General features: G+C 42.4%; 1 protein-coding gene across 4 annotated transcripts; it reads left to right on the plus strand.

Moving 5' to 3' along the window:
* The first annotated feature begins 2,137 nt into the window (after nt 1-2,137).
* Nucleotides 2,138-15,633, plus strand: eno4 (enolase 4). 4 transcript variants are annotated; one of them, XM_078932289.1, is made up of 13 exons: nt 2,138-2,451; nt 4,504-4,632; nt 6,758-6,939; nt 7,784-7,914; nt 9,134-9,294; nt 9,364-9,492; nt 9,662-9,727; nt 10,168-10,332; nt 10,441-10,566; nt 10,680-10,845; nt 13,024-13,085; nt 14,417-14,579; nt 14,852-15,633. In XM_078932289.1, the coding sequence occupies exons 1-13, from the start codon at nt 2,281-2,283 to the stop codon at nt 14,881-14,883; spliced, it is 1,683 nt and encodes a 560-aa protein (XP_078788415.1). In that variant the 5' UTR covers nt 2,138-2,280; the 3' UTR covers nt 14,884-15,633. The 4 variants fall into 4 exon arrangements, with proteins under 4 accessions (XP_078788415.1, XP_023819466.1, XP_078788417.1 ...); XM_023963698.2 differs by having other exon boundaries at nt 15,021-15,633; XM_078932291.1 differs by having other exon boundaries at nt 14,462-14,579.
* Nucleotides 15,634-15,889: the final 256 nt, after the last annotated feature.

The raw sequence follows: 15,889 nt of genomic DNA on the forward strand, positions 1-15,889 counted from the left end.
CCAAATATTTTAATTCGACCACCACAGATTTGGTTTTTATTAATTTTTGCTTTTTACTGTTGATATTAATAATATTGGAGGAGATTGTTTATCTGCTGTTTACTTCACGCCCACATTAAAACAACAGACGTGTTTTAAAAAAAGCTGATGGTTTAATTCATTGTCATCGCTTTGCTCATCGGAACATTTCCACAGTGAGGATGAAGCGCCGTAAACTCCACGATTACCACGGGACGCTCTGCTGCTCAAAGAGCACATTTATAGCTTTAAATATCTTATTATAATATTGTACTTAGATAATGAGATCGATCCCCTCCTAGTTTGTTCACGCAGCCTTCAGGGGCATTTAATTTTAAATTTTCCCTATTTATTGGGATTTGAATGAAAGAAATCACAATTTCTCTAAATGAATGAGCAGGTGATCCGCCTCCTCAGCGCATGCGGGAGTCTGAGAGGCGCCGAAGAAGCGCGGCCGGCCGGGGGTGCTGCGCCACGGCGCGCCGAGCGCAGCACCGCGCGCCGTGGCGCAGCACCGCGCGCCGTGGCGCAGCACCGCGCGCCAGTCCAGAACGAGCTAAACACAGTGCATTATACTCTAACCTGAAAAACACAAGAAAATAAGATTTAAATGTGAAGAATTGATGCTTTCCTTAATCGCTCCTCATTTACATAAACACGTCTTAACATATTTGGGTAAATCAAATGTATCCCAATATTATAATACCAACATGCACTTATATTGGCCTGTGAGGGGGGGACAGCATGAGAGAAACTGGAAAACAGGAAACACTTGCGGGTCTTTACTGAGAGGAAGTCCCTGAAGTTCAGTCAGGGTGAAGGTGGCAAGGGTCTGGACTCAAAATGAGGTCAGGGGTTCATCCTCTGCATCCCCTGCATACAGTCTGCTAAGACAACAACAACGACACTAACAGCAACCGTAATAACAATCAAGATAACAATAGTGGCCATGGTAGCAAGCTTGATATTGTTGTCGTTGTGGTGCATTCACTTTCAAAATAATCTTCTGGGAGCTCATTTTGAAAATAATAACAGTAAAATTGTGCTCTTGCTCCTTGAATGAGCACAAAGGCAGTGAAATGAGGGAGATTTTCAGGACATTCTTTTGCCTTTGTGAGCTTGTTCTTTCATTTGCTCCTGTGATTGTTGTTGACAGACACTTCTAATCGCAGGAATTCTGTCGACCCGTGTGGCCTTGTGGGTATCAGCGCTTTAGCTGGATGTTTGTGGGTCCTTTCACAGCCTGCTAATAGGTTGACACAACGCACAATGAAACGCGCCGAGGTTAAGGTCTTCACAAAAAAACAAGAAGAAAAAGAGTGCGTGTGAAGGTGTGGATGGTCAATACGGGTTGATTTTTTTTTCTCGGCGTTGCTCACAGCTGAGGGCCGGCCCTGCATGTTCAACTGAATCGGAATGAGAAAAGATTTAAATACTTTTTCAGCGTGAGCTGGCCTTTTTAGCTCCACGCATCGGAACAGAGCAGAGTGAGGATGTCTGCGGAGAGATTTCTGTGACAATTGACGATCCACACACTCACAAAGTCAGTGAATGCCTGCATTCTCTGAATACACAACGATTTTCGCAATGACGACAACATTCAAATGTCTCAGGAAACCAGGATAGAAGTCATCAGTATTGTGAACACGCTGTTGCAATTAGGATTTCATCGTTTGAGAGGAGGTTTCTGGCCCACAACCTCCCACAAATGTAGGATTGTTTTCATTCAGTTGAGGCCATAATAAAGACTGAAGAAGGTGCCTGTTTTATGAGGAAATCGCTTTTATGACAACAAGAGATCAAAACGTGCTGACTCCTCAGTCTGGGCTTGTGTACTTTACATGTCATCAGTCGTTTTGACAGAAGTCATGGCTATAGCTATACCGTTAACCTCCTCTGGACATCACATTTTGGATTATATTACAACATACTGTTTAACCCCTTGACACCCATTGATGCAAATATGCATCAGACGACTCTCAAATTACCTTAATTTAGCAAAAGTATCAATAATTTTAGGTTTTTCATAGCTGGAAATACAAATGAATTTGCCAAAGAGAACCAAAAAAGGCACATCAAAAAAAGAGGCTACATAAAAAAAACAAAAGTACCAGCTGTTGACGATTTTTCTTTTTCTTTTCTTGTTTTTATCTTTGAAGAATTTGATCCTCAGATTTCCTGCGGCCTGCGCGTTCCTTAAACACTCCGCTGCCATGACAACGGACAACAGAAGCAGTGCAGTGCGTGTGTGTCGGCTCCTAAATGTCTCACAGAGGCTCCTCGAGCAGCCTGCGGGCGGAGGAGGAGCGGGACCTGGAGGAGCTGAGAGGAGCAGCGGCGGAGTTTTACCGGCAGAGCGGAGTCCCGCAGGAGCTGGAGGCGGCTCTGGACGAGCTCTTCCGGCGGCAGCCGCGAGACCTTCACGGCTTCCTGGTAGGACGCCGCGCCCCGCACCCATCACTGCCGCTGCGGGCTTTCTCTTATTATTTTTAGAAATGTGCTTGTCATTGCTGAGTGGAACAAATAAAGAAAAAAAAAAAAAACAGAAGATCCTCCTACAGTAAACCCCTAAGAGACTTAGCTCCAAGCGACGGATTGTTCCTGAACACAACACAATCTTGAAGGAAAGTGTGAGGGAGAAAGACACGAGTTTTCTAAGCTGTATTACCTCACTGTAAACATATGTAAGAGTCGAGCTCCACGTGACTTTTCAAACTTGACTTCCTGTTTGAATCAAGTTCGATAGCAAAAGTAACCGGAACCAAATCTAATCACCAAGTAACTACCGGTATGAGGTTACTTGGTGAGCCAGTCCCATCATGCCTCATTTTCACTGTGCTGTCCATTGTGGTCCTGTCTGGCATTTTGAGCATTTCTTCTATAACTGTACAACTTTAGGCTCCTCATTGGTTGTAGGTCCATAGAAAAGTGGAACAGACCGGTTAGGGCGGAACTATTGCCGAAACTTGCTGACTGGTTGGTCAGTACGACAAAAGAAAGCTCCAAAAAAGCGACTGTATTCCTCCATGCTACCCGCAGTCTTCTCTCAAACAACAAGACTAGTAAAAAACAAAGTGCCGATAACCAAGTTGCTGGATGAGCTCCATTGTTGTTGTTGTTAGCTTCACACCGCATGCGCCGTGACCCTCACCTGAAGTGTCTGGACCAGTCTGAACCAGACCGGACCCGACTGACTGTACCGTACCGCTTGTGAGAATTGGACAAGGCAACATCTCCTTCCTGGCATTTCAAACAAGAAGTAGCTGCTGGCCCCCCAAAAATCCAAAATCTTATTGATGTTATAAACTGACCAATCAGATGCCTCAGTAAAAGAATGTGGTCTCACATCAGACGTTCAAAACATTTGAAAGATTTTGTGTAGCCTGCTTTCAAGTGGTAGGGGTGAGCTTCTAACAAGCTCACTCCTGATTGGCTTTAGTGGTTGCCATATAAATGCTCTGCTTTCTGGTGTCATCTGTCTCCAACATGGCGACCACCGTATCCCACTCCCAAAAAATGGCAACCGAATGGACTTCATTTAGTTTGAAAGTATTTTCAATGAGTGACGTCTCACTCACTTAGTCCAGCTCTCATATACAGTCAATGGTCAGTCAATGGTCAGTCAATGGTCAGTCAATGGTCAGTCAATGGTCAGTCAATGGTCAGTCAATGGTCAGTCAATGGTCAGTCCCCATCAGTGGTGGGAACAGCTGGTTTCAAATGTAGTGCAATAAATAGCTTTACTTTGAGGTCTTTCTATTGAATTGTGAGTATTATTTTTTCATGAAACGCCCAGAAACTCGGGTATATGACAGGATACCGACCAAACTATTGTTTTAAACAGCAAAACAGTAAATAGTCTGAAGATAAAAAAAAAAAACACCCTAAAATATTTTCTCTTTTTGTTGTCGATGAATTTTAAGTTTGTTTCAAGTTCCTAAAAATGAGCTGAATTTTTAGAAACACAAACACATTTGAAAATTGTATTTTTAACATCTTCTTGTGGCATTTTCCTGATGGTGGAGGACATATATGAAGAAAATTAAGCATAACATAAAATTTCTGATTATTGCTTTTTGCAGATCATTGTGAATCAGGAGCAGACAAAAAAAAGCAGTTGGAAAAAGAGATTACTTATGACTTATAAATGAAATACGCTGAGTGGGTCACATGCTCCGAGCTCTCAGCAATGGGGAGGGGAAGGGGGAGACCTATCCTTTCAATGTTATGATGGAAACTCAGCTACAAAACCATTCTTTCTGGTAACTTTTCAATCAAATTGTCTTGTTCTTCTCCAAATGCTGCCACAGACTCCAACATTTATCATGCTAACTGAAGCCTTTGGTTTTTGTATTTGTTTTGTTTTTAGCTGAGCATTGCTCCGTCTGGTTTGTTCTTTAATGTTTGCTCATGAATAAACTAAAAGACTTTAATATTTGAACTTCCTTAGGAAGTCACAGGTTTAACCATCAGCTTCTTTTTCAGGCAGATTACTTTGACAAGCGCTCCGCTCCACCAAGGATCAGTAGACTCAAAGGACGGGAGGTCTATAACGCCAAAGGACAACTTTGTATCGAGGCAGAGGTCTTCTGTGTTGTTCGAAACACAGAAAAGGTAAAAGACATGGCCCATCACATTCACACATTGGTCAAGAGACCGGTTTCTTACAACAGAAAGGGTGCTATTGAAACCTGGCTGCAACCAGTGGTTTCCCACATGATCTACCAAAAGTCTCACACAGAATGGTCCAACTGTTCCAATACCAAATGCATCAGTTTTTAACCCTTGTGCTTTCTTAGATGACCCCACCCTTACATTGACGTATTCCTACCATGACAAAGGTGGATAAAGGTGGAAAGATTTCATGTAATCCATGGACACCAGTGAAGATCACAAATCATTGAAGAAAAAAGGTTCAGAGCACTGTCTAGTGGGTCTAGATGACCCAACTCCCAATGTTAAAGTGCCTAGGATAGCACAAGGGTTAAGGTTAAAAAACGTCTTAAACTCCCCCTCCAGTGAAAATCGTTTTATTTGAGTTTTGGACATGTAAGTGAGACATTTTTCTTATGAAAGGGAACAAATATAATAATAAAAATTGTTTAATTTTGCATTTCTGAGTATTTCTCCTTTTAAATGGATGTCAATCAGACTGTTGCAAAGACACTTGGTTTGAATTAGTGAGGTGTTGTGATGTCAAGACGGCACATGTGCATTAGGCAAGCTGCCTGATCTGCCCTGTCCAGCGTGTACATGAGCTCGGGTGCAGGAGAAGAGAAGATGGCACATTGCTGCATAACACAGATTCTAAGTGCATCCAAGGCTGGATTTTGTTGTTGGCCACATGCATTTGAAATAAAACTTAAAGTTAAAGTCCCAAAGGGGTTCTCCGCATTTGTGTTCTCTCTCTGACCGGGTTTGAAGGCAAACCAGAGGGGGTAAAAATAAAAACAAAAGCTAAATGGCGTATACTTGTAAAGCAATTTTCTACCTTCCCCAAAGCCCCAAAGCGCTTTACAGTCACAAACTCACTCACACACACATTCACACACTGATGGTGGCTCTGCTGCCAAACACTGGCACCTACCTTCCACCGTGGGGTTCAGTGTCTTGCCCAAGGACACTTCGCCACATGGGCGGGCAAGGAATTTAATGAATTAGTATTTGGAAAATTACTATGAATATTAACTTTCTCTCTGGCATTTTATTTTTTTATTTTATTTCCTGTGAGAGTGAATTCAACATTCTGCATGTGCTAGCATCAAATCAATACTGAGCCACAGCCAGTGCCGCTTGCTGCTGCAATATAGCCTACATTATAACGCAATTCAAAGCATTTTTCACATTCTTATCAATATCTTTTGGTGTGTAATTGTATGAAACAGCAGGGTCTGGTACACACATCCATTTTTGTCCAAAAAGTGTTGATGTGGAACCAAAAATATGTCACTTTCCACAGTTTCTTCATTGCTAAAGAGAAACTTGTGAGAATAGAGACTGTCAGTCAGAGTCATTTGTGCCCCCCCCCCACCCGCTTGTGTCAAGCTCTTCACTCATGCAAGACACGCGAGAAAGAGGAGGGGATCGAGGGCGGAGCTCCTCAACTCAGCGCCAATGGCCACGCCCATGTGGAGGAGATTTTGGAAAACGAGGCTTTTAGATAAACATGAAATATGGCTTTTTGAGACATTTAGGTTGTGGAATTTTGGTTAGAAACTTGAGAATCATAAATGAAACACCTCTGGGAACCTTTTTATATAAAAAAATGTCATAGGGGGACTCTAGGTAGTCTGGGGCCTTTTCAAAGGTTTTCTAAAATCTGCCAATACTTGATATCTATATTTTTAGTACAACACCAACTTTTATTGTTTATAGATATTTTTCAATATTTTACACAATAATTTCACAACCTGAAACTGCACAAAAAAGTTTGTGTAAATGTGATGATTTTTTCACTGTAAGACACTGTAAACTGTTTCTGTTTTAAAAATAGGTAAAGACTAAATAAAAGATGCTTGCCACTGTTGAATTTCCTTTGGCATAAATAAAGACTTTTTTTTTTTTTCGTCTTCTTCTTTGTGAGGATCTCAAGAAGGTCAAAATGAGACACTTCATCTCTCAGAACCTGCTCGTTCTTTATCAAACGTGTGGTCAGAATGGTTTCTGGATTGTGAGTCGTTGTGCGGCCTAAAATCTTGACATCTACTTTTTGAAGAAGCTCCTCCGTCTGTGTGTTTAGAGCATTTCTTCAGCTGCTGTCTCCTGCTGTCTGGATCCAGAGAGGACTTCATCTGACACTGATGATGAGGAGGAGAGGACTGAGCACGTGAGGACTGCAGCACAGTGCATCAACGGCCCTCTCAGCAACATGCTGAAGGACAGAAACCCGTGTGACCAGTCAGAGGTCGACAAAATGCTCAGGTAGATTTTGCATGAAGTCAAAGTGGAGACTTTCAGATCAATTCAAAAACGTAATAATAAAACCTGTATTTATCCATGTTCAGATGTTACACTTCACTGTGTCACAAAGCGTCTCTCATAATCTATGACCAACTGAAAGTTTCCATTAGACTTTAGAATTTTAGAAAATTATGTTGTTAACATGTTCTTGTGGCATTTTTTTTCCAATAATAAAGAACATTTATTAAGAAAATTAAGATCAAAATGACATTTCTGAGGATGTTGTAATTCAAATTGTGGTGAATCAGGAACAGATAAAAAAATGCAGTTTATCTGAGATGTAGACGCTTGTCAGGAACGAGAGATGGAGGACGCAAAATGCAGAAGACCAGGCTTGGTGTCAGAAAATAAAACAATAACAATAAAAAAACTGAAACATGAGGAAACCATGGGAGCATTCTGATCATCCAGTCAGACAAATACATCCATGAAATTTTGTTTTCCTGATCTGAGCTGGAATCTGGATCTAAACTATACGACCTGAAAGCTCCAATTTTGCTTTGCCATTTTTGTTGTACTGATGATGGGTGGGGGGTGTGAGCTCTAAGCTAGTAGGAGAGAACATAAACTGATGGGTGACGGCTAGTGGAGACGGGGTTGCTCCACGCCAGCGGTCCCGCCCACAACTCAAGATGAATTTTTGCTGAAAATTTTGGAAGAAAATATTGTCCTTGGAAAACTAAAAACACCATAATAATGGCTAAAAGACCACTAGAAACAATTTGACAACAGGTCAAAGTTAATCGGAAGGTGACTTTAAGAGTCTGAAACCTGTTTTGTGTTGTAATATTGTGCAAATATGTAGTCATTTCTTCATGACTCGCTGCCTGGAGGAGATGGAGGTGAAGAAGAAGGTCCATTCACCCAGGATGGATGAAGAGTCCAGCCCTTTACCTCCACCTACACAAGACAAAGACAAGAAGATCAGAGATAAAGGTAGGAGGACAATGTTAATGTTGGGTCACAAGGTTTTGTCTTCAGGAATTACCACAGTTCATCACCTTTGTCTTGACTGCAAACAGAGCCCACATGCTCACCCCTCCACCACCATGCTTACCAATGGTTGAAGGTGTGTCTGTGTTCATTCTGGGTTTAGTTTTAGTCAAACACCCTGTTGTGATGTAACTCTGACAAATCTCCACTTGTGTTTTTTTCCAGTTGCCGTTTTGTGAAAGTCAGTCATGCTGCAGTCTTTTTTAGACAAAGGAGACTTTTTCTTGCCAAAAGTATTCTTTTAATTGTGCTGCCATGCATTTAAATGATTAACTCACTTGACGAGGCCTGCAAAGTCTGCAGCTTTTGTTTTTGTCTAAGCTTGAGTTTAATGATGGGTTTTTCCATTTTTCTTTTGGGTTCAAGTCAAGAAAAAACCTGTGTGTGAAACAATTTTAGATGTTTTTATTTGTCAAAACATATTTTTCCTGTTAAACATGTCTTTAGAAGGTTTTTGGAAGGAAACGTGACATAAAGCAGCCTTTTTTAAAAAGTTATTTTCTACTTCAGGTGGAGAGTGCTTCCATCAGAACTCCCGTTTCCTGCTGAGACTAACACCTGTCATCCTTTCTCTGCCAACTCTAATGTAATAAATAAATACTTGTCTGTATTATTTATACAATCTATATTAACTAAAAGGTATTAATCATTGGGCGGCACGGTGGAGCAGTGGTCAGCACTCTTTTCTCACAGCAGGAAGACCCTGGTTTAATCCTTGTGCTATCTTAGATGACCCCCCCCCTTCCATTGACGTGTTCTCCCTACCATGACAAAGGTGGATAAAGGTGGAAAGATTTCATGTAATCCATGGACACCAGTAAAGATCACAAATCATTGAAGAAAAAAGGTTCAGAGCACTGTCTAGTGGGTCTAGATGACCCAACTCCCAATGGTAAAGTGCCTAGGATAGCCCAAGGGTTACATCACAGCTGGGTTCTGTCTGTATGGAGATCTCCTCATGGATGTGTGAGATTTCCTCCCACAATCCAAAGACATGCTCTATAGGTGAAGTGATGACTCGAAGGTGTGGTTGTGTGGTCCTGCAACAGACCTGTTCAGGGTGCACCCGCCTTCGTCCAACATTAGCTGGGTTCTTAAAATGCACAGACGGATGATTTCAAGTATTCCTGACGTGGGTATCTTTTAAAAATGTGTTTTATAGGCAAAAAGAACAACATTGTAGAAACCCCAGCGGAGCCACTGGAGCCAGTTCTGCATGGGAGCACAGCTATTGGTTCAGTGTCGCTGGCTGTAGCCAAAGCTGGGGCTGAACTTCAGCAAATCCCCCTCTATCATCACATCGCAGCCTTGAAGAGCTGTCAGGTGTGGAGCTATTCTCATTAAGGCAGCATTAATGGGTAGTTCTCAACGCTTGCTTCCTGCTTTCTTAAGGACCAGGATAGGTTCCACATCCCCGTCTCCTTAGTAACCCTGATCTGCTGTGGGAGGACTTCTCCAGGAAAACTCAACCTCCTGGAAGAAGTCATCCTTGTCCCCAAACCAGGACAGGGAGTCAAACAAGTAATCATAAGTAGATCTGAGTTTCTTCTTGTTTTTTGTTTTATGTGTGCACTGCTGCTATGCTCATGGTTTCTGTGCCTGTCTCTGCTGTTGTGGGACCTTCTACATTTTAATAGTTTCAGCATTAAAACAAAAAAACAAAGTAAAGTGTGGATTTTTTTCCCATCAGATCGTCACCACGACCCTCAAGCTACAGAAGGAGATGATGAGAATAATGATGACAATGAAAGCTGGGGTGAGGGACACTGCTGCTCAATGGAGCTGAAATGTATATGTTGCTTAGATTTCTTAACTAATGGCTGTATTGTAAAAACTATCAGTGGATTTTGCTTCTATAGAGGAACGCTGAATGCCTGATCGTGGCAGATGAATGCTCCTATAAAAGCAGTCAGCACTTGCCCTTCGTCACCCTCATCTTCTTTCTGCTGATCATAAAAACTCATCTGGGTCATTGTCCTCCAGAATAAGCATAAATGACATGAAAATGTGTCACATTTAGCTTCTAAACATGCTGCAATGGCCTCATCACATTTTTAATAAAGACATACTTAGTATTGTTGTTTAAGTAAAGTCTAGAGTTGTTTTCAATAGATCCGTTTAGGGACATTTATCATGGTGGAATGAGTAAAATAACATGGCAGAAATGTTGATAAGAGGAGCTGTGTTTGCTTCAAGGCTGTCCAGGCTATTGAATGTGACAGAGGAGCGCCGGCCGTGAGCTTCGAGCGCCCTGAGCAGCCTCTGGATCTCATCACAGAGGCCTGCTCAAACCTTCAGCTCCAGCTGGGGACAGACGCTCATTTAGCTCTCAACTGTGCAGCGCACAAGCTCCTGGACCATGTAAGGCGAGGAAAACACTCTCAGGGTTACATGGCTTCAGCTGCAGGATGTGGACTCACAGACAGAATGCTGACAGAGCAGCAGAAGAGTTCACGCTGTTTCTCTCAGTCCAAAGGGAAGTATGAAGTCGCAGCAGGAGTTTTGAAGTCTCCAGATGAGTTAGTGGACTTGTACCAAACCCTCCTCCACAAACATCCAGCTGTGGTGACTTTAATTGACCCATTTAGGGGGGAGGTAAGTTCAGAGACATTTATGCAGCTTTCCAATAAGTTAGGATGTAAAATAATATTGTGAAATAACGCATACTTCATTCTCTGAGTATATATGAAGGCTGTTCTGTTTGATAGGACAAGGAGCAGTGGCAGAAGCTCAGCAATGCAGTTGGAAACAAATGTTCTCTGCTCTCTGAGGTCACAAACGTGTCCCAGCTTCCTGCAGGAGGGAAAAGACACATTTTGAAGCTCGTCAATGAAACCACAATCAGCGACCTGATCCGCATCGCATCACATCCTGGTACGAGAACCCAACAGTTTTTCTGAGATTCTTCTTCTCCTTTGCAGCTTTCAGATCCTGCAGAGCAAGCAGCTAAGTAAAGGAGGAGGGACGTGTGCTTGATCAGTGTAAAACCAGGAAATGTTTCAAGTCAATACAATCTGTTAGAGTCCCACTCTGATCATATTTTAAACTATTGCCAAAGCATTCCCAGTGGTCTCTTCATTCTGATTATGCCGTTTTTTTAGAAAAAATCCAAACATATGTGTCTCTTCCTAGGACATAGTTTCTGCAGAGCAGCAGGAGTTCAGCAGAAATTCACCTCTGAGTTGTGGGCTGTACTCTAGGCATAAAGCAACCCTGCCACAGCTTCCCATCACCTATCTTTTTGCCCTCTCTCCTGCTTGCTTACAAGCCCTTACACTCCCAAACTAACGTTAGCGCTGCAACTAAAATGGCGAGCAATATTGTTACCATCCATCGGTTCTGTTTAGATCCAGATTCCAGCTCAAATGAGGAAAACAAAGCCATATATGGATCAATTTGTCTGACAGTGGATGATCAGAATGGAGCAGAGCAGGGAGCTTGTGGCTCATCCAGTGTATTTTTTACATAAAAAAAAGCTCTTTTTTTAAATGACATATTTTGTCTGCTCCTGATTCAGAAATATCTGAATAAATAAATATTCAGGAATTCAGTTTTAAGCTTTATTTTCTTTACATATGTCCATCATCGTCAGAAAAATGCCATAAGAACATCTTAAAAACAACAAAAACACCATTTTCATTGGAGTGGTTCTTTAAGGGAGTGTTAGTCTGGTTTTAGACCACATTATTAAATATTTTACATTTCTATTGCTGTGTTAACCCTTGTGCTATCTTAGATGACCCCACCCTCACATTGCCGTGTTCTCCCTACCATGACAAAGGTGGATAAAGGTGGAAAGATTTCATGTAATCCATGGACACCAGTGAAGATCACAAATCATTGAAGAAAAAAGGTTCAGAGCTCTGTCTAGTGGGTCTAGATGACCCAATTCCCAATGGTAAAGGGCCTAGGATAGCACAAGGGTTACACTAAAAAGCCCCCACCATCAGGAAAACACGTGTTACCCTTGTGCTATCCCAGGCACTTTAACATTGGGAGTTGGGTTCTTTCCCCACTACTTACATTTGTAATGTATTGCATGGCGGTGCAAAGTCACTAACTCCACATCCGAATCATTTGATTCTAAGTCGATCGTATAAACGGTTAAGGAGTTACACTTCAAAGAGCGTTGTTAGTTAGGTGATGTTGGTAAAAGAGTACATTTTGGAAAATATCTCTGATGTACTAGATGAGCTACTGAACATATAATAGATAAAGTTTAACCACAAATTCTTTCTTATTGCCTCACGCCCCTTTTTTTTCACAGCAGATTGTTTACAACCCTGCTTAGCACCCCCGTCTGACTGTATCAGAGAACTGGAGTGATGTCAGACAGAACATGGTTTACTTCTGGTTCCAATGAAATAAAGTCGAATCAGTCGCCATTTCTTTAATGATGTGGATGCCGCCATAGAGCCAGATTACGTCAGTAAGCAGCGATTGGTCTAAATTAGTCAGTCATTGTTTCTATGGCAACCACTTTTATCAATCAGTAGTGAGCTTGTTGGAAGTCCACACCCCTTTCGCTGAAAGTGGGCCATACGAAATCTGTCTTTCAAACATTTCGAATGCTGGGCGTGGTGGCCAGTGGGGACCACCTACTTTCATTGAGGCATCTGATTGGTCAGTCTATAGCTTGAATAACTTTCACAACAGAAAAAATATCATGAAAATTAGATCATCAAGAAGATGTTAAAAAGGCGTCAGATCAAGAATGGTTGTTCTGACCAGTAGAATGACTGAGTAACAGCTGTTTATTTCTCTATAGATGTCTGTGGGTTTTGGTTTCTTGAACCAAGCAAGAACTTCCTGTTTGGAATGCCAGAGGGAGGGGTCACTCAGTCCAGTTCTTATACACAGCCCCAACAGAGCATGTCTGAAAGAGTGCTGTTTTTGACCACGCCCATTTTAATGCAGTAGTGGCATCATTCAACGTGCTTAAAGATCTCTGTTTTCACAGCTGCAGTGAGGCCTCAGCAGCCGTCTTAAGTCTGTGCCTCAGACAACTTTTTAATGTGTGTGTTTGTGTGTGTGTGTGTGTGTGTCTTGCAGGTTCAGTGATGCTGGGGGTGACAGAGAGTGAGCCCTGCAGTGACGCCTCTCTGTCAGATTTGGTAAATTTTGCATCTTTTGTTTCTTTACTGATTTTTTTGACTCGTGGTGAAGGTAGAGCGGTCAACCCATGATCGGAACATCGCAGGTTCAGTTCCCGCTTTGTGTTGAAGTGTCCTTGGGCAAGACACTGAACCCCACCTTGCCTCAGGTGGAAGGTTGAGGCCAGTGTTAGTCAGCAGGAACCTCCAGTAGCGTGTGTAATGTGTGTGTGAGTGGGTGAACGGGGCTGCGACTGAAAAACGCTTTGGACCTTCAAAAAGATAGAAAATTGCTAAATAATAAAAAAAATACCACTTTGAAATGTTTACAGTGAGGAAAAGTGTGTCATGTTTGAGCTCAGTGTCATCTCATCTCTAGATCAGTGTTTTTCAACCTTTTCTGAGCCACGGCACACTTTAACCTTAAAAAAAATCCCGCGGCACACCAGCATCCAAAAATTAAAAAAAAAGGAGAAACTCATAGTCTGTATTGATCTACAGCCCCTCCACAATCTCACATGCATTTTTGAGATAATTGTTACAGAAAAAGCTGGAAACTGCAGCTGTTTTTTTCTCTAAAAGATGCAATAAAAGATAAGTTAGAAGATTTAAAAACAGTTTGTGTGTTCGTTGGATTCAAGACGTTTAACAACAGATCTCCTTGTGCGCTGTCACTCTCACAACCCAATGCATCATGGGAGATGTAGTGCATAAAACGGCCGGAGATCGGTTTTCGGAGCTTCAGTGTTTTGTTCACTTGTTCCACGGTCTGATACCGGATTCTGTGGAAAGCTACACCGCTAAAGACGAGCTTTAGCTGGTATTTTTGTTGGAACTGAGAGACTTTACGAGCTAAATCGGGACAAGGAAGTGAAGACTTTAACCACTTCTGATTGGTCAGACTGATGACATGTGATTAAGCCTTCAAGAATGATTGGTGGAGACAGTTAAAGGGGCGGGACTTTTCCAAAATACAGCCGAAGGTGCAGCTGAATCGCGGTACCGTCATTCTTATCAAAATGTCTTTAATAAAATAAAATAAACGCAAAGAAAAAGTATTTTATGATCTTTTATATTCCTAACTCCTCAGTGTTTTATCAGGGCCTGTTTGGATGAACAGAGAGCTGAAATCATGGAGATGGTAATTGCTTTTAGATCAGTTAATGAGGGCAATTTCCCACGGCACACTTGTGTGCCGCGGCACACTGGTTGAAAAACACTGCTCTAGAGGATGTGAAGAATTGAAGCAGGAAGTGAAGCTCTCCATCTTGAGGGGAGTGAAAGTTGTTGCACCTTGGCCCGACAGGAATCATGACAGTTTTTATGGGGTTGCTGTTCGGTTTCGTTAACAGAGATTCAGTGGAGACACAGGTTCACAGCTGCTTTCCCCCCCTCAGGCTGTGGGTCTGGGCCTGGACTACATCAAACTGGGAGGTCTGCACGGTGCTGAGAGAATGACCAAATACAACCGACTGATTTCATTAGAAGAAGAGCTGGCCCAACGGGGAATCCTCGGTGGGTTTTTCTTCCTCTCTCTTCCTTCTTTTTCTAGCTGCCCAGAGAAAGAGCGGGCAGACAAAGCCAGGGGGAGAGAGGCAGGACGGTGGGCGCTTGAAAGCACACATCTCTCCCTGAGAGCTGCATTTGAAAGGAGGCTGTGTAAGAAATCATACAAATGTGTATTTGCCTGTGAGCACATAAGAATGAAAACCCCCTACCTTGAATCTGTTAATTGGCTGCCTAATTACACACAAGGACAAATGCTTCTCCATCCCTGGTTTCTATAGAGGCGGGCAGGCAGGGACAGGAGAGTCGATGAGAGATGAGCGCATGTCTGCCTTCAGGCGGCGGCCACGCTCACCCTGCATGTGCATCCCTTCCCATCTTCATGGTGACAGTTTTTCAGCGGAATAGTCTTTCACTGCAGCTTTTTTTTTTTTTCTGTCTTACCGACAGCGAACAAGGACAAACACTCGCCTCCATTCCCAGGAGCCGTCCTCCACAGCGGAGACACTCCAGTCTGAGGAAATCCTGGAACATCTTTCAGCATTTGGTCCTTTTTTGTCACATTAAGAGGCGATCTACATTGCTTTAAATTCTTTGTTATAATATAACATGGTAAAAATATAATTTGAGATAAAATAAATGAACCTGAAACCATTCAGAGGGAGGCTGTGGCCAAACACGGCCCTCAGAAGAATTTCCACTTCACCTTTGCAGCATAAAGCTCATATTGTGAGCTGCTGTGCTTTCTTATGCAAAAACAGAGCTGCTCTTATGTCGGAATTACTCACCTCCGCAAATGTTCTCCACACACAGACGCTCTTGTGAACCTTTGTGATCCTGTGCAGAGCAAAGTACAATGAAGATGCAGGGCTGGAGGTCGGCTCTGCTGCGTGTGACCGCAGCTCTTCAGAGCACGCTCCGTTCTGCAAGTTCTCTTGGTGTTTTTTTTTATTTTTATCAAAGAACATGTTTCAAGGAACATACTATTTCATTTCATTTAAATGGCAGGCTGCTTCTGTATTGTAGAATAAAAAATGAATAAAAAAATGCAGATTATGTGCAACTCTTGGTTCTCCTTTGTGACAGCAAGCTAAAATCCAATGAAAAGAACAACCAGATCGTATAGATTCAGTAACGAATGCATTCAAAACATTTAAGTGATGGAAGAAAGAATATGAATAAATATACCCTCTGCCAGGCAGGGCTTTACGGGAGTCAGGGACGAACAAACCGGCCCCTGACGGGCTGAACGTCATGACTGGTCAGCCCCACCCCCTGACCCCTATCATGACATCTCAGAGAAAGTTTAAAGTTTAAAA

Source organism: Oryzias latipes, chromosome 15 (genome assembly GCF_053564925.1).
Source record: "Oryzias latipes strain Hd-rR chromosome 15, Olatipes_Hd-rR_3.1".
Lineage (NCBI taxonomy): Eukaryota > Metazoa > Chordata > Actinopteri > Beloniformes > Adrianichthyidae > Oryzias > Oryzias latipes.

Excerpts from the sequence above, each read along its gene's own strand:
- eno4 (XM_023963698.2), top strand. The coding sequence starts at position 2,281 with ATGTCTCACAGAGGCTCCTCGAGCAGCCTGCGGGCGGAGGAGGAGCGG. Across the intron at positions 2,452-4,503 it reads GAGACCTTCACGGCTTCCTG|GCAGATTACTTTGACAAGCG; the intron begins GTAGGACGCCGC and ends CTTCTTTTTCAG. Across the intron at positions 7,915-9,133 it reads CAAGAAGATCAGAGATAAAG|GCAAAAAGAACAACATTGTA; the intron begins GTAGGAGGACAA and ends TGTGTTTTATAG.